Below are 23,522 nucleotides of genomic sequence, written 5' to 3'. Positions count from 1 at the left end.
ATTTATAATTAATTAATATGATAATCAAAGTCCGTTTGCCTAAATTAGTGGTTCCCAAACATTGATGTTATTGTTTACGAAGAAAAGGGGGCCTTGGAGAAAAAAAGTCTGGGAAGCACTGGCCTAAATGAAGGTGCAGAGAGAATAAATTTTGTTTTACAGTAATGATGGATGTTCTTTGAGGGCCCTATCACCCCTCTAAAATTGTGCAAAATAGTTTAGTCGGTTTAGACTAAGTTACATACAGAGCGCAGCCAGACAGCCAGAGGAGAAAATCATGTATTTCCCAAAGAAAGTTAAGACTGGTTGAGGAGAGGAAAGAAGAGGATCAGGAAGACAGGGAGAGGAATGCAGAAGTGTGTCTGCCAGATGAACCAGGAAAATGGCTAGAGAAGCCATTTTGCCATTTAGAGGTTAAACTAAGTGGCAATTTTATTTATTATCTTTGTCTTATAAAATGGAAAAATTATGTCTCAGAACTATCAATCAAGTCTACATTGGGGCCCACCAAGATGGCTTGTACATAGGGCCAAGAATTTCATGCTACGCCCCTGGGCGTAGACACCATGACGTTGCTCATTGGTTAGTGAACTGTGATTCCCTTTAAGTCACAATGTTAATTTAAGGCTCTTCTGCTTTAAAAAATATGGTCAATGAACAAATACCAATTGGTGGTTCAAAAACTCTATCTCAAGACACGTGCAATGAAACTGTGCAATTGCATTTAATAAGGATAATCTTGACAAAAAAAAAAAAAAAACATTATTTTGACCAAGAATGTTGCTTAAGATTTAATCTCTATATGTATATATAAGAATGTGAGACTTAAATGTTTCTTACTACTGTTTTACTGACCCTTGAATGTCAATGTGATACAGAATGTGAAGATATGTTACAACATGTTTAGTGTTGGGACAGGAGCGCCATCTTGTGAGGGCACTCCTCTTACCTGTTAGCTTACTACCATTATTGTCTGGTTAGCTTTGATTTATTTTGGCTCAAAAGTTGGTCAAAATGATCACATTTTATGGAAAAGGACAGAGGTGGAGAAGGAAAAAGTAACAGATCTTAGAGATTTGAACTTGCGCTCCAAAGAGACAAAGCACAATATGGATTTATATCGCAAACTGGGGCTCTGCGATAGACTGCTGACCTGTCCAGGGTGTAGCCTTCCTCTCACCTTGTAGCTGTTGGATAGGCTCCGGCCCCCCGAGACGCTCCATTAGAATAAGCATGGATGGATGGATGGATGGATGGATGGCTATATTTGGTTGGTGGTAGAATATTATTTACAGTGGACTACAATTAGAATTAGTGAATTGAATTAGAATTAGTTTTACTATCTAATTATGTCAATATTTTATTGTCATTAATATTATAGCCAAAATTACATATAAGTTAACATAAATGTCAGGAATAAATTGTCACAGGAGGTCAGGAATTACATTTCTAATATCTAAGATTCCTGTCTTTCCTTATCATTAACCAAGGGGTTTGGTTAACAATAAAATGTTAATTCTAATAATGCATTTCCTGTCAGAATGGGGAAATAGTAATTATCATCAGTAATAATAATGAATAATTTTCTTTATATAATAAAAAAAGTAATGTTTAGCTTTTTCTAAAAATTAAGAATCAGTTAAGTCAAATCGTGATGTACCTTTTGCTAAAGAGAGCCTAATTGTTTAAATCTGAAATGGATAAAAATGAGAGTGTATCCTGTTCCATTGTACATTTCTTCTATTGCCAGTTTCATATGTGAACAATCAAGAATAAAAATAGGAAAATAAATACCCTTGGCGTCAGAAAATCGCCTCCACATTGTCCTCCTGAGTCCAATTCTAGTGTCTTTAACAGATGAACTGGAGGTCAGCTGCATTCAGTTGAAGGTATTAAATATCTGTTTCAAACACATACATCCAGACACAGCTGTCGAGGGGAAACAAAAGCCGCAGCCATGTCAGGTTTTGTGCCATGTTTAAGACTGCAGCGCTAATGAGTCATGACACTTCTAACTGGAGAGGAGGAATGAGTTGCTCTGTAATTACTATGGAAATGTGTTCATTTCCCATCAGACACACATGCATATGCAGCCATGCAGTCATTGAGACACACACACACTAACATTGAAAGACATCCAGCAGTGATGAGGAAGTGTTTTGAACCCGTTTTTGCAGAACATGCACATTTACATGTGTGTGTATGTGCAGCTGCATCCCTGGGGGATGTGCAGGCGCACAGTTGGAGCAGAGGTGTCACCCGTGTCCCCATTCCCCATATGTTTTAAACACATGCCCCCGAGCAACTGAGTATATGTGACTGTGAGTCAAGAGGGTAATGATCGTCCCTTGGTGTTTCACAAGCAAGAGCCCAGCTGATAACCAGGTGGGACCCAACTACCCTTCTTTAAGAACATTACCACCCTGAAATACCAGCAACCGATCTCTACCCTTATGCATGTGTGCCTCTTTGGGTGTGTGTGTTAGTAATCCCAGGACAGCCTATTGATGTCTGGGTTAAAGTATGCATTCAGCTGTATAAAATCAACACAAGGATTAAACTCCAAATTTACTGAGGCAAGTGAAACCCCACGTTTCCCCATTTCTGCTGCTTTGTCTCATTCTTAGTCACAGCGCATTACCCTGTCTCCTCTCCACTTACTATTCTCCTCCTTTATTATTTTTGTCTTCATCTAATTTCTCCGTTCTATTTCTTTATCAAATCTTTGCCCGCTGTTTCTTTCAGTCTCCGATTCCCTTCTGTCCTCCTCTCCGTTGCTTTCTTAAATCACATGCCATCTGTGCAGCAGATTCCCAGTTGCTGTTGGCCTTGAGCCCAAATCAATTTATCCTCTTGATAGACAGACATACTGACTGGATGCTACTATACCTGTACAAAGAAAGGAGACCTGTAACCCTAAGCCAGTCCTCTGCTGCTCCAAATTTAGCAATAAATTACAATTAAATTTAATGAATAAAATAAAGATTCGGCCACCAAACACACAAAAACCTTTAAATTACTTCTGCAGACATTTACAACTCCCCCAACCCATCTAATTCTTCCTCATCACATTATGAAACATACAGCCTTCTCTTTTCATCAAAGAGAAAGGATAGCAGATGTTGTAGTATTTATGTTGTGGTTAGCAAACTGTTATAGCGCTTTTACGTTTCATGTTTTTTTGCAAAATTTGAGGCATAACAGCAAATCTTAGAGACAGCATTATTGGTGATTAGGGCCTGTAAAGACTGTGTTTGAGGAAGAGGCCTGACAAATTAAAGGAAAGATATATGAAACTCACACAAACATAACTCTCTGTGAGGTCTGTAAAACCAAATAAGTTTAATGCTTCCTCACAGCTGCACAGCAGGATTGAGTTGATCAATATGCCAATATTTTACAATGATCCTTGGACTAACCTGCGCCGCAGGGTGTATGCAAGTGTGCAGAGTGGGGTGAGCAAAGGGCATACAACCATGTGTGCATGTGTGTCTTTGATGACCATGTCTATAGATGGATAAAAGGGGAGTGAGTTAGTGAATAACTCTCTGGCACACAGAGTTGTTTAATAAAGAGAAAAAGGAGATTTTAACTAAATGATGCAATAGAAAAAAAATAGATGTAGAAAGTGGACTTTTTTGGTTTCTTAAGGTTTGTCAAATACTATGTAGAAACTAAAGGAAGTATGTAGTTATTGTTTTATGTACACAGCTGTTGGCAGTGTACTGTAGGGGGGTTTCCAGGAAATAACTTAGTTTTGATATTGCAAACAGATGTGTGCAGATCCAAAAGATCAAGGATTAATTTAAAGTGAAATTCTACACATCTGTATAGAATATGTTGGCCTCATTTTGGGTAAAAACTGTCATTACTTAGTATGCAGTTTCACATACTATACAACATCCTAATACATTTGTACATTTCTTTTTCAGGCACTGTGGATACATCAAAGCCAAGCAGGATCCTGATGAAGAAAAGATGCAATTCCAACATGGCCGAGGTAAAGGCACAAACATGTGCAAACACTCATACACAAATGGAAAACCAGACTTTACACCTACCTGTTATGAATCACATCACTGACTGTTTTTACACCTGCAAACAACAGACTGGAGAAGAATCTCTAATGTGCCAACACCATGAAATTCACTGTTATTTCACATCCAAAAGGCCAATTTTGGAAAAAAAAAAGCCACGTAACTTTGCAGGTTTCTCAGCTGAATAAAACACATTGTTTCACAGTTTCTCGCACAAATGTTTCCTGGCAGAGCTGCATTCCTTATGGGTTCCTGTTAAAATTATGACTCATTTTAGCACCACTGCTAACAAAGAAGTTCTGAGCATCGTTATGTAATTATTTATCATGTCACTAAAAAGATAGCACCCACACTTTAACTATCATTTCAACATAAGTTTCTCTGAGTAAGCCACTGAAGCCACATTAGCTTGTTTTTCTACAGGCAAAATAACTTCTTGATGTTCTTTTAATATCGTACAACTTAGGATGAATTTGTTCCAATACATTTTTAAAGTTGTTAATTTACATCTCTGCCCAACTCAACATGCAGTGAAGCTTCCAGGCAGCAGGACTTACATCCATCCTCACACCTACGAAGACCCTAACCAGGCTGTCCGAGACTTTGCCAAAGAGATAGACGCTTCCAACATTCGCATAGAGAGAGTCATTGGAGCTGGTGAGTTGGCGGCATAACAGCAGAGAATTTCTTCATTAACTACGAATTAAATAAAACATTCAAGAAAGAAAAGCTTCTATAATCACAAAACTGAAGTATATATATTAATGGATTGTATAAGTCCTTTAGGTTATAATCATGCTTTTGTGTGATTGTGTTTGTGTAGGAGAGTTTGGGGAGGTGTGCAGTGGTCGGTTGCGTGTGCAGGGGAAGAGAGAGATCTATGTAGCTATCAAGAGTCTGAAGGCAGGATACTCAGACAAACAGAGGAGGGACTTCCTGTCTGAGGCCTCCATTATGGGGCAGTTCGACCATCCAAACATCATTAGGCTGGAAGGTGTCGTCACAAAATGTGAGTAAACGCAAACCCGTGCTAAAACAGTACCATCATGTATTTATGATTACATCAGATTGTTGACCATTTTTTTACTGTGTGTGTGTGTGTGGGTGTCACATACCAGTTTGAAACACAGCAGAGATTGTGGTGTTGTAAAAAGAAAAGAGCTGACCCTGTATCAGATAAAAGCTCCATTACCATGGTAACACAGTGGTGACGTATGGCAGTGTGCATGTGATGCAACTGTCCACCTCTCGAACAGCCACTTGTTTACCTCACATGATTGTGTTTGGGCAATTAGAGCGAGTGTGTGTGTCGATGCAGGTGAGACAGACACAGGCCTGCTTCAACAAGATAGCTGATTCGTTATCACTGGTCTCTCCATCCATCCTGCCTTCATATCCCTATCTCACGCGCCTGCTTTCTCTCCCAGTCAGTGTCCGTCTAATCTTCTGATTCAATCGCTTTCCAGCTCTCTCTCTCTCTCTCTCTCTCTTTTGCTGTCTCTCAAGTTCAGTCTATCCAAGTTTGCCCTTCTCACTCTCTTTTTTTAATTTTCATTCTTTGTCATTTATCCTCAGTATCATTGAACAGGCATGTTAAGCTGGCTAAATTTGGACATTTCCCTCTTTTGGGGACCATCCTAATACTAAATGCACAACTCCAGCTCAGCACCCTGGAGCTCTGATTCACAGAGTTGGAAAGAACCATAAAAACAAGCTGAAGGAAGACAGACAGTATAACTGCCTTTATAACCCAGTAGTTCTTCAGACTAAAGTACATACAAGCAAATTCAAGCTTTCATGTGATTATGAGCAGCACAGTCAGCAGATAATGACAGGTCTAACATAATAATCATCATTGTGTTTATAAGAAGGCTCCCATCATCTCCATCATGCTTATGGCTTTTATTCAAACCTACGATGAGATATGGGTCAGAAGCTTTTACAAACATACAAATGAACTAAAATTACTTAATTACTCTACTGTGTTATTAATTACTTCAATAAATACATTTACTTACATGGTACATTTACATGTACTTATGTGCTAAAATCAAGGAAAATAAAAAGAAATTAGTACTTTGCCTATTTCCTTTGTATGTTAAGGAACTTCTTCTCTCCGGCTTTAGAGAGAAATACTGTATTTTAACTCCATTTAATTTTAACTGACAGTTTTAGGTTTTAGCAACTTTAATGATGAAGATTTTCCACAATGGATGACATTAGAAGAGGCATAAAAATGGTGTAAATACCAAAGTTTCCCGGTTTGAATATCTACCAGTGCCTTTCTGTGTGGAGTTGGCATGTTTTCCCCATATCTATGTGGGTGTGGGTGACCAAAAAGTTCCAAAAAAAAAATGAAGCGTAGATTTTACAAGCTCTTAATAGATTAAACTAATGTCTTTCAGCTGTTTTACCTTTGTAACACTTTTCAGATGTTCACATGATGGCTACAGCTTCAGCAATCAGTGTTTTTCTCTTTACACTCCTCATATAACTTTACCTCTGCCAATGTTTAAATACTCTAGTATTTCACCAACAACCAGATTAAGAAAAAAGAAAGAAAATATGAAACCAGGATTCTGCATTTGAGATTTTACAGCTTTGCAGATTGCTGGTAAAAATGAGCAGCTCTGTTCAGCCCTTGTGTTTCATTTGAGCTGATTTGAGATCTGTCAGTCAGGGTGTTTCACAGACACACCCCTAGCATCTTCGAGCAGAGAGCACTGCTCATTGTCCTGTGATTTTTGAGACCTATTTTTATTTATTTCATGATTGCTTTAATCAGTTATGTTTGGCTGAGTGTTTAACAACACATTTGTTTGTGATGTGACAAATTCAGAACATTGATTTATTTCTGCTTTACTTACATTATAACGGCTGAATATTTTTTCCACCACTGATTCTGTGATTCTTTTTATAAAAAAAATAAAACTAAAAAAAGGGAAAACTCATCAATATAGGTAGTTTCTACATGCAGGCGTTGGCTTTACAGTAATTCCACAGTCATGCTGATTTTTACTGTGCAGCAGTGCCTAGTGAACAGGCAGCACTTCTGACCTCTGAGTAAGTCCTGATTTTCTGCTTGTTTGGTTGTCAAAGAACAAAAACAAAAAGAAAAGTAAAAAAAAACACCTTTTTATACCATTTTATATGGTTATTAAGGGCACAGTCTGATATAGCTTCTCGTTGCTCTGCCGCTCCTGTTCCCAGGTGCTACAGCTCTGTTTGTCTTTTGATCCGACACCCAGTGTTATGCAGACGTTTTATGAGCGATCCACAGACAAAGAAAAACTGGAAGTAAGGAGACAGTAGAAAGAAAGAGAATTGTAAACATGCAGGCAGACAAACGAACCTGAGTTTCTGCCCTCATCAGTCTCCCTGTTCTCTTCCACTCAGATCTTCAGATCACCGCACAGCAGCGCTCAGTGGCACCTAGGCCACCAACAAAAGAGCAAATGCATAAGCACAGGCATCTATCATGAATATTAATCATTCATTATGCTGATTGGATGTGTTTTTAGTCTCATGAATATTCAGCAGTATGCATATGATGAATGCCACTCCACTGCACTTATTTTTCATTTCTCCCTACTGTTTTACTTTTTTTTTTCCCATCCCAGCTATGAGACAGACATGTAGACATGCCAAATTAATTGTAATAATTAACATCATGTACTTGAAATTTTCTGACAGAGCAAACTACATGATAAATGTCCAAGCAATTTACTTCAGCATATGAAAATAGTCTTCGCTTTGTTGTATTCTTAGACTATAACTTTTGTTTATGCACCCTTTTTTTCAACATGGAAATAGTGCAGGCCTCCTTTTACATGAGTTTCTTTGTGTCTCCTCTCTCACCTGTCTTCACGGCACATTGCGGAGCTGATAGAGCCCCACAGAAACAAATCTCACTAGCAGAGCAGTAATTTCACAGGTCACAGCCCAAGCTGTGTATGTGTGAGCAAGAGGGTGAGAGTTGGGATGGGTCAATAATTCCTTCAGGCCTTTTTCTCTGGCACCAGCTGGTCCCTTCACATTGGCCTCAGTCTAATCAGACATGCTGACCCTGATTGTCCCGGACTCAGGTGTGCTGGATTGGTTTGTGTAGGTGTAAGTAGAAGTAGACACAGAAGTAGTATTGGTTTAAGTAGGACTGGGAGTAATTGCTTTTCTGCTGTAGTAGTGCAAAGCAAAAGTAGCAGCTGTAACAATATCAGTAGTCAGAGAGGGAAAATAACACGTTTGAAAAAATAGCCCCAGAAAATAAAGATAAGTACCTTCCCAAGTCTTAGATTGATGCCCCTGCTAAATCTAGATGCTAAATAGTGGTCTGTCACTGAAAGTGGAAGGTAGTTACTGCTCAATACTACAATAAACAATGTGCTGTAATAGCACTGCAACAACTGATCATTTTAAAGAATATCTTCTCAATTAATTAAGGAATGACACTGTTAATAAAACTTTCCTAGAGCAAAAGACAATGTCCCAATTTTTTTATTTATTATTGTTGTTAATACAGCCAACTCTAGTAAGTCCATGGGGAATTAGTTAATTAGTTTACTACAAAACAAAGCAAATGAAATGAAACCTAACTCAGAAGCTAGAATTGTGAGCTAGTCATCTTTTTGCTACAATAATTAGTTAAATGATTAATTAACTATCAAAATCATCCATCCATCATCCCTTTTCTATACACACTAAATCCAATTCAGGGTCACAGAGGGCTGGAGCCTATCCCAGCTGCTCTCAGGCGAGAGGCGGGGAACATCCTGGACAGGTCGCCAGTCCATCACAGGACCAGCAAAAAGACAAACAAGGAGACAAACAATCATTCACACTCACTCACTCCGAGGGTGAACTTTAAATTGATCAATCCACCTAACATGCATGCTGTGGGACGAAGCAGGAGTACCTGGAGAAAAGCCACCAGGCACACTATCAAAATGACCACAGCTTCACTTCCTGTCGACCAACTAATTTCATAATAAACTCACCCACCATACAGCAGATCAGGTAACGTTAACTGTATAGCTGCTGCAAGTCCTCAGATCAAACAAACCATCTAGGTTGTTTGTTTTTCCACTAAATGCTACCTATAACAATGTCTTGTAAAGAAGTGGCATACAAGTGGCAGAAGAGAATTAATAAGTATAATATGAGTGTTTTCAAATTGAAGCAAATATTATTCTCAAGTGGTTCCTTTCACAAGCCACAAAGTTCTCTAGAGGAGAAAGGAAGGAGGTGGGTGATGTGGTTATGTACATCATTGTAGACTCACGTGAAACTTAATATGACTACTTTTTCCTCCACTTTAAGTTATGTTCAGTAAGTATCATGACACTTTAATAGAACAATTTTGCCACTTCCTGGTTGGCTCTAGACAGTAGCATCACTTGGTAAGGTTTAGAAATTAAAACTATTTGGTTAAAGATAGAAAATATTCATGTTTAGGGCTGAATTTTTCTACAACAGTGCTATTTTGCCAGTTGCTTTGCCAGAACAACACTAATACAACCCAGTATGATGAAACATATTGGTTAGGCTTGTGAAGTAACATCAATTAATTACAAAAAAAAAAAAAAACGACTTGGTTTGAGTAAAAATAAAAAAAATGATCAGGACTACAATGCATCATGTGTACCACACCACTACACTCTATATGCAGTTGCTCTCATGAAACCGTGGATGTCTCATGTGAAGATTGCATATTCTTTAAATGTAATTATAGGTCATTTCTGCAAACATAAACAAGCAGTTATTGGTGTTCTTGTTTTTGCTTCTCTTACAAAAGTTTAATTTACTGTAGATATAATTCACCTCAGTAAGTAATGCTGTCTGCATGACAGCTGAAGTATGAGAAGCTTCCAGATTAATTTGACCATCATTGCAGATGTAACTACATATACTATAAGGGTTAAAAAGTTGTAAAACTGACCAGTGTAAAGATTTTGGAAGTTGTAGTGATATTATAAATTCAGCACTCTCTTGAGGTTATGCATGAGTGCATGTCAAGGAAGGCTGTCTGCTTTTTCTACTTTAATTCATTTTCGTGTGTGTGTGTTTGTGTGTGGGTTTGTGTGTGCATGGGTGTCTGTGTGGGTGGGTGTTCACAGCTTAAAACCTCATAAGCTTTCAGCCGCCACCATGTGCCACTCTAATAACCTCCTCTGCTGTCTGTCACCTGATTGTTGCCATTGTTATGCTAATAAGGGCACCACATGCAGGAAAGTGGGGGGAAAAAATAGATCTCTCTTTTCTTTATCTGACTTTCTGCACATCAGAAAAGTGCAGCAATCTGCCCCCATCCTATCCTCCCCCTTCTTCCCATGCTCCCCCCTCCATCTCCTTATCTTCCCTTTATCTTCCCAGTCCCTCATTTTATCCATCCATCCTTTATGTGTTTTACAATCACTGCAACAATCGGCTCATTTGGAAAATCCTCAATTACAGAACCCCATCTCATTTGAAGCACACACACACACACACATTAAAGGGCTGTTCTACAAAGGTGCTATTAAAACCAGCAAAGCCACATATTTCTGCCATCCTCTATTTGAAGAAACTAGTGATTAATTTTAAACGTGCGTCTTTGTGTGCCGAACAATCAGCATTTCAATATTTCCCGTCAAATTGTTTGAAAGTATTCATGTTTTTATCACACATGCAGATTTGAAGATTGAAATGCACAGACAAATAGGAACAAGAGGAACAGGAAGGGGGAAAGGTGACGTTGGGTGCAGGATGTAGGATGTAGGAAAGAAAGGCGTATGAATGGATGAGATAGGATACAAGAGCATGGGTTTTAGAGATGATGGAGATGGAGAATAAATGAGGTCGGTGCGGAGAGAGGGGTGGATGGACGAGAAAAGAGATGGTGAGGAGACAAATGTGAGGAAATGAGAGGAGATGAGAGAGCGAAGAGGGAGGAGGAGAGGTGAAGAGAGGAGAGAAGATAAGGTTATTGAGTTTCTGTCCGTCTGTTTCTCCAAGCCCAAACCACCTCACATGGCGCTTCCCAGAACAGAGATCTGTCCTGTGTTAAAAGCTTTGTATCATTTAGTTCAGACCCTTAACATTAATCAATACAGCAGTTATTTCATTTTCTCTTTGTACCTTGGGCCGCTTCATTCAATAAAGCAGTAATGTGGCCCACTGGCACACGCACAGACACCAACTCATAATGCGATCATCCACATGTATACAGAGTCTATCACTTTCATTTACACTCACACCAACACACACAACAAACAGCCTCTCATAATGTAATTTACCAGAGCCCAAAGTCTCTGTCACTTATACACACACACAGCAATTCACACATTCACATGCATACATGCAAAGCTTAAGTGATCCCAGCTTCATCCTGAAGAAGGCAACACATTTTTCCCTCTTGTTTAAAAAAGTACTGAAAAAAAAAGCTAAAGCTCCTCTCTGATCCATTCCATAACACACTCCACCTGGCATAACATCATAACCCCATCTGCGCACACAAACACTGTTAGATGTGTTTTCAGTGTCACAAACGGCCGCGTTATTCCTAAAAGGGATGAAAGGCAACCAATTCAAATGAATGTGAATGTGATTAGTTAATTATGTGCTTTCAGGAGGAAACTGAAGAGCTCTCCTGAATGTTTGGCGGAGGGAAGCGCTGTGACGTGCTGGAGAGGCGCCGTCCTGTCAGCGTTTGTGTGCTTGGAGTGTGAAGGGCATGTGATGAAGTTGCTAGATGTGAAAGGGATTCATTGTATCTTGAGTGCTTCTGTGTGGGTGTATTTGCACCGGCACTAGACAAAAAAGAGATAAAACTAGCTAATATACGGCATGAGGGTCCGTGCGGACGCTTTTATCAGTAACCTCTGTTATCTTTTCGAGTTGCAGGGATAATTCTGCATGCCAGATAATGGCTAAGGATAACAGAGTGGGTGTGTGAGTACATGCCCAGCTCATGTGGTTCTCTAAGCTAAGACAACAGGATGAATGTGTTTCATTGTGCTCCTCTCTTGACCGCATATGACACCTCAAACCTGAAGGCAATATTCTCCTTCAGTGGCAACATACATGGTGCTCACACACACACAGAAATGTAGAACATTTACAAACACATAATTGGTTTTCAAGGTAGTTTTTCATGGTTTTTTCAATTCCATGGTTGCCTGCTTTGTGGAATATGACATTTACATGCACAAATGCCTGTCACAGGATAACATACATGTATTCACATTTACAGGGTCTATAATCAAAAACACAGCTAAGCACAAAAGCTCACACACACACACTAACACTTGCGAAGAAAAAGAAAAAGCTATGAAGATTCCTTTCAGTTAGGATCAGTCACACCAACTGCTTAATTTGCATACATGCTACACAAATGTTCTCCCCCGGTGATCTGACCTGAAACCAGGTAGGCATCATTGTGCCATCCCTCCCCACTTGCAGTGACCTGAGAGCAGCTCTCTTAGGCATACACACACATTTGCAGGGATGCACCACACACAACACAGGCCCTGTGTGGAGATAAATGTGACCAGCAGTCCTCACCCCCAGCAGAAGAAAATCCAATTCTCTTTCACTTTTATCCCCGAGACTAATGTTACTGTCAAAGAAGACACCACCACCAGAGACCAGGCGACTCTGTTTGTACGTGTGTGTGTGTGTGTGTGCATGTTTATATGTGTGTGTTTGCTGCAGTGAGATAGTGAATTCATTTAAGGTGATGTATTGCTGTCTTTACCTACAATCTTACTGTAGGCCTCGGTGGTGTTGTTCCTGCCTTTTCATGACATGCTTTGACCCTCTCCTCCCACCTAGCTACCTCCTCTTCTGTCTTTTCTATCCTCTCCTTGTCTCCTTACATTTCCCTTTCTCCTGATCCTTCTTTTTTCTGTCATTTCCTCTTCATCTTCCACCCACATCCCCTTCATTCTTTATCTCCTCATCTCTCTCTTTTTCTTGTAATATGCATTCATAAACTAATCACTTCTTTGTATTTGTCCTTCATATTTTTTTTTTAATTTCAGTCTCAAAAGAAAGTCAGGAAAAAAATGTGGAAGAGAGATGTGACCAATCTTATTAAAGTTTTGATGTTGTCTTTTATTAAAAAACAAAAATCAGCTCCTCATCTCATATTTTACAAGAACACTCTCCATCTAGACCTCTTTCTTCATTTTCCACCTCCTTTTGTCTTTATCTGTCCCACAGGTGTTTTTCCCTGCACCACTGAGGTCTGATTTGGGAAATGTGAACTATTCATCATGGCTTACAAAGTCTATGTATTTACAAGCCATGCACACACAAACACACACACTCTTGCACCATCATTTGTAACTTGAAATAGCGTGTTTGCATGTGATTGGCAAAGCTTGGCTGCGGAGGGGGTGTTACCAGGGGAGAGGCCTGTAAAACAGGGAGAACTGCTGTTTTTTTTTTTTAGATTTTTTTGAGTGTGTGTGTGTGCGTGTGATTTCAGGTACTTTGTTAATCATTTGTAAGCCCCACCAGATGCCATGCAAGGGATCATAGTGCGCGGGACCTGTCAGTCAACCTTTCCCTTTCTCACACAAACACACATTCATGCAGGTGCAGGTGCACAGCGATCCAACCGCACCCCCCTTCCCTTGAGGCTGATTAGTATTCATGAGATCTCAGGAGGCCCCCTTCCACACACACACACACACATACACACACATATTCTGGTGGATTGGTCTATTCTAATTATCTCCTGGCGTTTATGGAGAGGGCTGATTAGAAGCTGTCAGTGTGACTGATGACGACATGCCATGTTATCCCCTAGAGAGATGCAGGGAGACAGAGAGACCGGCTGGTCACAGCTGTGGACACTGCTTCTCCCCTTTTCTAGTCTCTTTATAGTTTGTGTATGTCTTCCTTGTAATTCTCCCCAGCTAACAGCTGCCTTATGTCATGCTTTTGTAGGTAAGCCTGTGATGATCATAACGGAGTTCATGGAAAATGGATCTTTGGACACTTTCCTCAAGGTGAGTTGGGGTTTAGCTGAAAAGAACACAGAACGTCATCCAAGGCTGGTGCCTCAAGTTTTTACAAAGGCCACATGCAAAAATATGTCCCATCTGTAAAGACTCTAAATCTATGGGAGGGTTTATTCTTTTTAATTCTTTTTACATGAAAGGTGTGACTTCTCTTTACTCTCTCAGATCTAATAAATTCTATCCATAATAGTAAAGGTTTTCTACAGTGAAAGAAGACGAACCTTTGCAGTAAACTGAGGAGTAAATTAGAGCCTCTTATTACCTGAAGTTGATGTGTAGTGCTGATGTTTTATCACTAGTGAAACATGCCATCAATATAGGCTACACTAAATTGTGCATGATCTTTCACATGGTTTTTGATGAGTGCATTAAATGCACTAAGCATCAATTTCACAGGAATGCAGCAGACTGCTGACGAATGCTCTTTTGCCTTGTGTGCAAAATGTTCTTATGTCATGAATAAACACAGGAATATAGACAGCAGAAATACTTTCAAAGCTTTTAATATACTTATCAAGCATATGAATATGTCTCAGAACGTGGAGTTTTACGGAATTCTTTGCAACTAAATTAAGTAGTTTAGTTGAGATTTACTGCTGAACCTCTCAAAATCCAAGAGCAGCTGCAAATGTGCTGCATTTTTATTTAAACTGACAAGTCATTTAATACATCATCATAAATGCAATTCAGGTAATAGTAATTAATTACATGAACTGATGTTTTTAAGTCATTATTCCACCTAACTAGCTTCTTGAAAACCTGCAGACATATTAAAACTAATAAACTATGCATTTCATCAAAACTGACAGGTGGTTTGGAGTGTTTCCAATGTTAATTAAAAACCAGAGGAACAGAGAGGATGGGTTCTTTGTGTAATGACTGTTTCAAAAATCAAGGACATAGTGCTGTAAAATTTGATGTTTTAGCCATGATGCCTGTAGCCGCAGTATTAATTTAGCAAGGGAGCCTTGAAACGGGTAATGCACAGACCCAGATGAACAGCACGGTGCATGGTCCCGGTGTGCCTCATGTTCGACATCCCCCTGATTCATATTCCGAGTTGTTTGTCAGCCAGTAAAATCACTGCACTGCTCCAGAGCCATTAAGACTGTGATGATAGGCCCGTTGCTAAATGGACACCAAGCCCATCTGTAACACTGAAGCAAAATAAAGTGACAGATACAAAACGGCTGAAGAATAATGTTGTGAAACACATAGACTAACAACCATATACATAGATGCATGCATGTATTATGTTGCAGTGAAGATCTTGAAAGTTTCTGCAGTGTCTCCCTATAATTATGGAATAGGTTGTCATTTTTACAGCTCATCTGGTGTCCATAGAGTTAGTCTTTTGTTATAACCATCTAGCTTTGCCTGAGGTGCAGTTTCGGATTCCTTTTTTTTTCTTTCTTTAATAAAGATGAAGGTAACTTTTCAAAATTTGCCAAAAAAATGTAAAATCCTCCACCTTTCTCATATAACCTCTCCTACATTTGTCTCCTCTGTGCTATCCCTTCATTCTCCTTCCTGGCAATGCAATGTGGTGGGCAGATTGATAGAGGAAGTCTGTAGGTTTGTTAGACAGTCCAATCAATCAGCATCTCGCAAAACCACCAGCTAATTAACTTACTCCACAGCTGCCGAGGGAGAGAGACAGAAAAAAAGATACAGGAAAGGAGGGGGGTGCACAGATGCAGAAAGATGAAGGAAGATAGATAGGTGGAGACTGAATCAAAGTATTAGAGAGTTCTCTCTCTCTCCGTGAGAAGGAGACTGAGGAGAGACAGAGATGGATAGACAGTACGAAGAGACAGAGGAAGGAGAGATGATATAAAAGAGAGACAGGGTGACTGATAACATGAATGGCTCTTTAACGGGGACCATTGGCCCAGGGCAGAAATAATTGGCAGAGGAAGGTGAGCTGGACCGTCATCGATCAACAGGCTGCACTCTCTGCCAAATACAACTCAAATCTGAAATCCAGTGAGCTCTGCGTGGGCACACGGTCAGTGTTAAAGAGGAAGGTTTTGCCTGCTCTGTCAGATTCAATCCTCCTTGAGCAGTATTTTTGGGGAGCTGTGATCCTCCATTGATCCATGGGATGAGAAATTCCTCTTTTACTTGCTACTCTCCAGAGAAAGGTCAAAGCGCTGGGTTAGCAGGAGCTGGAAAAGATTAGAAATCTTGCTCAGGGACACTTGAGAAGTGTGGAATGATGCCATTACAGCATGAATCCAGGCTTAAACCTTCAATTACAGCCCAAGCTGTTGTAAATGCACCACTGTGTTGCAGCTTGCTGTCAGCATTAACACTACATTCTGTGTATGAGTTCATTTTTTTTCCCCTGTCTGTCACACCAGAAACATGACGGTCAGTTCACTGTGATCCAGCTGGTTGGCATGCTGCGCGGCATCGCCTCAGGTATGAAATACCTGTCAGACATGAGCTACGTTCACAGAGACCTGGCAGCTAGAAACATCCTGGTCAACAGCAACCTGGTGTGTAAGGTGTCTGACTTTGGCCTGAGTCGAGTTCTGGAGGACGACCCTGAGGCCGCCTACACTACAAGGGTAAGACAAACTCTCACAATCTACCACCATCAAAGATAAATGCATTCAAATGCTATTACTTCAGCCTTTGTTTTTGATGTCAGTGGGGACAAAGCTTTGACTGCAAACTAAGCATAATGTGTCTTCACATTTTCAGTGATCTTAGAAACCCTTAAATACATTTTTTTAATTTCACAATCACAATAACTAGCAGGAAAAGAAAGTTTCACATGGCTAAACAAATTAAATGCTATAATACTGTGTTTCTTAAGTCAAATGGGAGGAGTATATTAACTAGACTTCCAAACATTCTCACCTTTTATGCAGCAAGCAAAAGTCTCTGGTGAGACACATCCTCACACAGAGCTCAGGGACACTGTAGAAACTCAAACATCACTGAGTCTAACCACTATGGAGTAACTCATCTAAAATGTCCACAAGGAGATAGCATTATTCATATTCATGGGAAGTGTTGGGGATGTTATTCTTAATATGGCATTAGCATTGCCCTAGGAGGAGTGTATCAGCCGCCGACTGCTCCATTGCAATCACACACAAACTCCCACTGATGTCAGTAGACCTAGATGGAAAGCTGCAGGCAGTGATGGGGGGGTTGGGATGCACAGGCTGAGGCAGAGATGGGGGAAGACACTGAGAGAAGACTGAGATCCAGAGAGGAAACAGGCAGAAAAATGAAAGATAGAAAGAGAGAGATCTAAGGAGAGCAGTTAAGATAAAAAAAGAAGATGGGGTAGGGGTGGACAAGAAGGGGGTGGGGGAAACAAAAGTACAGTGCTGAGTGTCTTGGCAGCTTTGTCTTTTACTTGACTTTCACCAAGCAAAGATGGGGAATGCTAGGTGGTGCAGAGGCAGCTGCCGCATGTTAAAAAGCTGAACCGAGCCTATAGAGGTATGATGTCTGTGTGCCTTAGAGTGAGGGCGCGAGATCGGTGGTGTCTTACTGCCTATTGTGTCTATACATACAGTGGGCTATATGAAATCTGTTTGATCTGTACGTCAACAACAGAAGCAGGGGCCGCTTGAGAATTAAAAAGAAAAACTGATGGCAGAAGAAAGGATAGCTGCAAGAACTTTGAAGCAAAACTGTTTGGAGGAGAGCAGCTTTGTTTTCTCATTTCTACTCAGCACTTAGAAAGTCAGACAGCACAACTAATGCATGAGCCTTTAAACTCTTAAAGTATTATAAACAAGTTCACAGTGACACATTCAGTGTGTGAATAAATATACGGATTGTCTTTCACAGGGAGGGAAGATCCCCATAAGGTGGACGGCTCCAGAGGCTATAGCCTACAGGAAGTTCACCTCAGCCAGTGATGTCTGGAGCTATGGTATTGTTATGTGGGAGGTGATTTCCTACGGAGAGAGACCCTACTGGGAGATGTCCAACCAGGATGTGAGTCACACACACAAATGTCACACTTCAGTGATGGTTGCAACAAAAGAGATGTATTTTTTACTACACAATCTTCAGCAGAATTCTTAACTTCAAAAGTTTCGCCCTCTAGACTGATCAGAGGTATCTATTTTCTGTCCCTGTACAGGTGATCAAAGCAATAGATGAGGGTTACCGTCTTCCTGCTCCTATGGATTGTCCTGTGGTGTTGCATCAGCTCATGCTGGATTGTTGGGAGAAGGGGCGCAGTGACAGGCCAAAGTTTGGACAGATTGTCACAATCCTGGACAAACTCATCAGAACCCCAGCCAGTCTCAGAGAGCTGGCCAACAGCTCAGCATGGTGAGTGGGAGACATATATGAAATAAAACTGCACTGAATAAATTAAATGCATGACTTTGTTGCTATTACAATTTGTCATCATAAATTTCAAATTCTTTAATCTTTTCCAAACAAATCAATGCTTGTATAAGCATAAATTAAAGGATATAGGCTCATAGGCTGGTATATCCATAGCGTCTTGTTCAATTTAGACTTCTCAAATCCCCAGTGCTACAGCACGCATTCAGAGAATATCATTATTTTTACATTTACATTTTACACCTCAGGCACTTTGTTGATTTTCAGAATCAAAGTAGCATACGGATGTCTGCACTCTTTTTACAGATGCTCTAAGCAAGTTGGAAAAAAAAACAAAAAAACAACAGAAGCTGAAATACTACTGCAGATCTCACAGGCAGTAGACGTAATAACCACATGACCAAAAAGAAGAGTTTAACACAGGGGTCACACTGTAAAGTCTACTGTATAAAAGTCAGACATGTAAGTGCCTCATTTGCCTTTAAGTGTTTTCCAGGTTTGAGTATGTAAATTAATATATCTAATTTAGAACCACAACAAAAAGCTGCAAGCAAACAAGTCAAGGGTTCTTCCAGTAGAAGCATCAGCTCTGATGAATCATTGATCATACATGCCCACTAATTCCAGGTTGGAAGTTGAACATCAGTGTTTTGAGATGACAAAGACAAATACCTCAAATACCTCAGCAATAGTAAGAAATAGTTAAGTCACTCAACAGGCTGGAAATCCACTGAGTTGCCATGGTGTTGTACTTCTCAGCAGGGAGGACCCGTCCACACCAGAGTTCAGTGTGACCACAGTCGATGATTGGTTGGAGGCCATCAAGATGGGCCAGTACAAGGAGAACTTTTCCAGCTCTGGATATGTCAGCTTGGACTCCGTCCTCTACATCAGTGTCAGGTATAGACATGTGGTGTCTTATCTCTCATAAATGAAACACTCAAAAGGTCAAAACTGTCAGTAAGAGACTTATTACATTCCACTTCACTGTCATTTGAAATTAAAAGATGAGGATTTGCACAAGTGTCTTGGACATAAATCGTCTGCAGCTGCTTGGCATTTCAGGTTTACTGTAAAACAGTTTTTTTTTTTTCTGGAAATAACATGGCATTTTTGCTTGCTTTTATTCCTGTTTTCTGTCTAGTGAATTGTTTAAGATGGGAGTGACTCTAGCCGGCCACCAGAAGAAGATTTTGTCCAGTGTGCAGAGCCTGCAAACCCAAGGGACGCAAGTCCAAGTATAACAGTCTCCACATAAACACATAGTGAGACAGAGTCAGACTGGATGTTCCTGTGAAGAGTCTCCCCACTGAAATGGAGTTGTAATGGATACTCGATGCTTCGGCTTCCATTGATTTCGAGACACATTGAGATGGAGACAACATGGACGCTTGACTCCTTCACATTCCCATACTTCCCATCCCTGATGGGCACTTCTGGCTTTTGCATTCAGAATCCCGGCAACACTGTCACCACAATGGAGCAACAAAAAGACACGTTTCCAACAAAACCACAGCTAGACATCCCAGACCATCTCACATCATATAAGCTTAAAAAAAAAAAAAAAGACTTTTAACAAAAGAAATGACAAAAAAAGGAATATAATGATCATCACTGTCTGTGAGGTGTACAGTTGGTTTTTACTGTCTTCTTTTGTCTTTTTGAGTTTTCACAATGAAGGATTTAAAAAGGGTCAAAAGATATGTACATGTGTAGATATATGTTTATATGGGCGGTGTGTCCCGATACCGTAGAGATGGACCTAATGTTTGTATTGGTGGTGAGGACAATATTGTTCAACCTTAACAGGAACTACTACCCTGTGTATGTATGGCCTCTTCCATAGCTGTCTGCCCACAGAAAGCCAATGAATGAGCCAAGTGGATGACATGAATGTGTGGTGAGTGGGGAAAAGACAAACTGGACCTGTAGAGATAGAGGGATCTAGATTTTGCTAGCTCATGTAGGATGGGAGTATGTTATGTTTAGTATATCTGGCGAGGACAAGGGCTTCCTTAGAGACTGCTCTCAAACAAACTTCCATAGCAACTAGAACCAGTGTATGTTAGCTAGTCTGCTTGCACTTACAATTTAACAGGCTGCAAAGATGTGACCGAAACAGAGAAAACTTCCATTGTCCTTTCCAAACAACATGGCTTTTTCACATTTTATATTATGATGTCAGGAATATTTCAGCTCAAACTCCGCCTTCCTGTGTTTCAGGTATGAAGAAAGTTATAGTTTGTGTAGAGCCAAGCTGATGCAAAGGTCATGATAAATTTGACACTGTTAAGGACAGATAACTTGTTTTTCCAGGGTTGTACCATGTATTATAATCTTGTTGTTCATCTAAGTAACATACCACCATTTTAACTATGTACTTCCCTTTCTTCAGCCCATATGATGGTTAAACAAAGCCAGTCAATAATTAGTATTTTGTGTTTTCCAAGTAGTTTGCTTGAAAAATTCATTGGAATGGACTCTTTTTTAAAAAAGAAATAAAAATCTTAATACCAGCGTTGTTCAGATGTGACAATAGAAGAGGGTAAGTTTCACTTATTTAAAAAATGTTTACAACAAGAAGCAAATAAATTGTTTTTTTTTTTTACCTTATCAGAAGGAAGCTGCTGCTTATCATATTGAGTACATGGTTAGATGTGAAGGGACCCTCTTTCTGTACACTGTATTAATGGCACTGAACCTGCTCCGAGTGTATTCCAGAACATGGTTTTAATACATGTGGTAATCTATAGGACCAACAGTGGCATAAAATACAGAATATATGATTGTATCATAGTGTAAAATATGTACAGTGTTGATTTCCAATGTTAGAATGTTTGTAATGATAATGACGATGACTATGATGTATTTTAAATGTGAAAAAGAGATTTCTGAAGTTCTTGTTCAGGGGCAAGTCATACAGGAAAACAGTATGGGAGGCAATGCATTGGTCTGTAAAAAGGAATGTAGCATGGCGCAAAGCTTCAGCTTTGATAGGTGACAGTGACTGCAGTTTCTATGATAGCGTTAGAATGAGTAGAATGGACTTTCCTTATTGACATGCTTGTTTTATTTGCATATCCACCCTTAAACGTGATTATTTGCACAGCTTCTCTGCATACAACACAGCTTTTAAAAATTTATCTTGAAAGAAGGGTGAAGTATTGCTTAGAAGAGCTCTCAGCTAAACAGCGGAACCTGGGCACAACAGACTTGTCTACTTTCCATTTCAACACAGACCTACAGGAAAAAAAAAATAAAAATATGCACATTGATGATGGGCTGTTTCTCCAATTAGCTGATAGTGGATGCAGTCAATAGTTTGGTAATGTTATCAGCTCTTTCCCAATTCCTATAATAATTTTTGTAATAAAAACATGAAACCTTGGAAAGACCAAAAAATTCAGCCAGAACAAACCATTTTTCGCTAATTATTTAAGCTAACATTAGCTTAATTTCCTAAAGCCTTTATAAATCTGTCAGTTTGCCAGCATGAAACGGGAAGCCTTCTTCTGTCTACCTCGATGTGAAATTGAAGAATAACTGTTTAAAAGAGAAATAAAAGTCTTAAAACGTCGACCTGCCAACAGTGCCAACATCTATGTGCCATGCTATTGACAGGTCTAGCAACAGTAACTAAGGGGCGGGGCTTAAACAGTCTGTTGGGCAGAACAGTGGATGGCAGTGGAGTGACCATTTTAACCACAAGGCTTTTTACTAATGTTTCTCTGCCCTGCTTTTTCACAAATGATGAAATAATGTTGTGGGGAAAAAGTGTTTCAGTACAAAATTCTCTTCACCAAATGAGTTTTATGGCTATTACACCTCATAAACCACTGATTAAAATACAAAAACACCAACTGGGAGACTGCAAATGTTCATTCTACTCTTGCTAACTCTATGATTTCACTCTAGCGGCCAAGCTTTGACCGCTGGCCTTTTAGATGCCTTATTTACTGAGCTATTGTTTTTTTTGTTGTCATATAAAGGTGATATTAAGAGTAAAGTGTATATACAGTACAGGTAGTATTTATCTCCGTTCTTAAGGTGATGTCACATCAACACCCTGGTTTTACATCATCCCAGAGGCTCTCCACATTACCACCACTTTGATTCCTGTTCAAGCAGATAAAAGTCAGTTTAGTCTAGAAATATTATAAATCTGATGGCCTGTAAAAGATGATGGGGAAAATGACTGCTGTTGTTATTTATATGCATATTGCAGATGTGACTGGCTGGCAATTTGATATTTTTGGTTGCGCATTTCTTTTTAAAATGCAAAATTCCTGTTGTGTCATTACATACTGCCTGAAGATAATGTTGAATTATGACAATGTTTTCCTTCTGATGAGTTTACTCAACACTCCCACATTGAAAAGTCATGTCATGCTTCCACATTTCATAGCATTTTTTAAATCCCACGTTTCTGCCACTTTTAACCCTGCTAAGGTTGGTAATGTTGGCTGGTTTGCTTGATCTCAAGTACAGTGTTTGTTTTCATTCCCCCACTCACAAGATTCTCATTTAAGGCTTTCAGCTCCCTCTTTCTCTTTGTCCTCCTCTCACTCCTCCTCTCTTTCTTTGGCCACTGACAATGCTTATTTGTTCTCATGCCAGTTTCCTCTGCGTTGCTTGTTGTAAAGCGTGTAGGCATTCTAATGTCTTTCATGTTGCTGTAATAAATATGCTAATATTTCTAATTTCTCACCTGAAGCCTGCAGTGTCTTTTTGTTTCACACATTCTTTGCCTCTTCATGTTTGTCTCCTTTAGAAATGCTTCAAATTAGAATTCAGTACACCACACTTGGACAGAATGGTGTCAAATTTAAAATAGTCTTTGTAAAAAAAATGATGAGGCTCTCATCTTATTATTTTTTTTTGTTGTCATTGTACATAAGGTACAGTACATTACCAAAACATTGTACTCAGACACTTTCAAGCTTTGCAAAAGTAATGTATAGATAGATAGATAGATAGATAGATAGATAGATAGATAGATAGATAGATAGATAGATAGATAGATAGATAGATAGATAGATAGATAGATAGATAGATAGATAGATAGATAGATAGATAGATAGATAGAGAAAGAGAGAGAGAGATATTGTAGTTGGCTACTACAAACAGACCTCCTGCATCTAACTGCCCTACTAAA

At 39.6% G+C, this 23,522-nt stretch overlaps 1 protein-coding gene across 4 annotated transcripts in view; it reads left to right on the top strand.

The window, feature by feature from the left end:
* Positions 1-23,074, top strand: part of epha4b (eph receptor A4b) — an 82,158-nt gene extending 59,084 nt beyond the window's left edge. For 3 of the 4 annotated variants that reach the window (XM_041992863.1, XM_041992865.1, XM_041992866.1), the window contains 9 exons: positions 3,933-4,000; positions 4,569-4,694; positions 4,861-5,046; positions 13,968-14,029; positions 16,405-16,614; positions 17,858-18,007; positions 18,156-18,349; positions 19,127-19,267; positions 19,512-23,074. In XM_041992863.1, coding sequence (XP_041848797.1) covers positions 3,933-4,000; positions 4,569-4,694; positions 4,861-5,046; positions 13,968-14,029; positions 16,405-16,614; positions 17,858-18,007; positions 18,156-18,349; positions 19,127-19,267; positions 19,512-19,611 — 1,237 coding nt within the window. In that variant the 3' untranslated portion in view covers positions 19,612-23,074. The remainder of the gene's footprint in view (positions 1-3,932; positions 4,001-4,568; positions 4,695-4,860; positions 5,047-13,967; positions 14,030-16,404; positions 16,615-17,857; positions 18,008-18,155; positions 18,350-19,126; positions 19,268-19,511) is intronic. The other variant, XM_041992864.1, reaches the window with a different exon arrangement.
* The last annotated feature ends 448 nt before the right edge of the window (positions 23,075-23,522 follow it).

Source organism: Melanotaenia boesemani, chromosome 8, assembly GCF_017639745.1.
Source record: "Melanotaenia boesemani isolate fMelBoe1 chromosome 8, fMelBoe1.pri, whole genome shotgun sequence".
Lineage (NCBI taxonomy): Eukaryota > Metazoa > Chordata > Actinopteri > Atheriniformes > Melanotaeniidae > Melanotaenia > Melanotaenia boesemani.
This window is presented reverse-complemented; position numbering and strand designations above follow the sequence as displayed.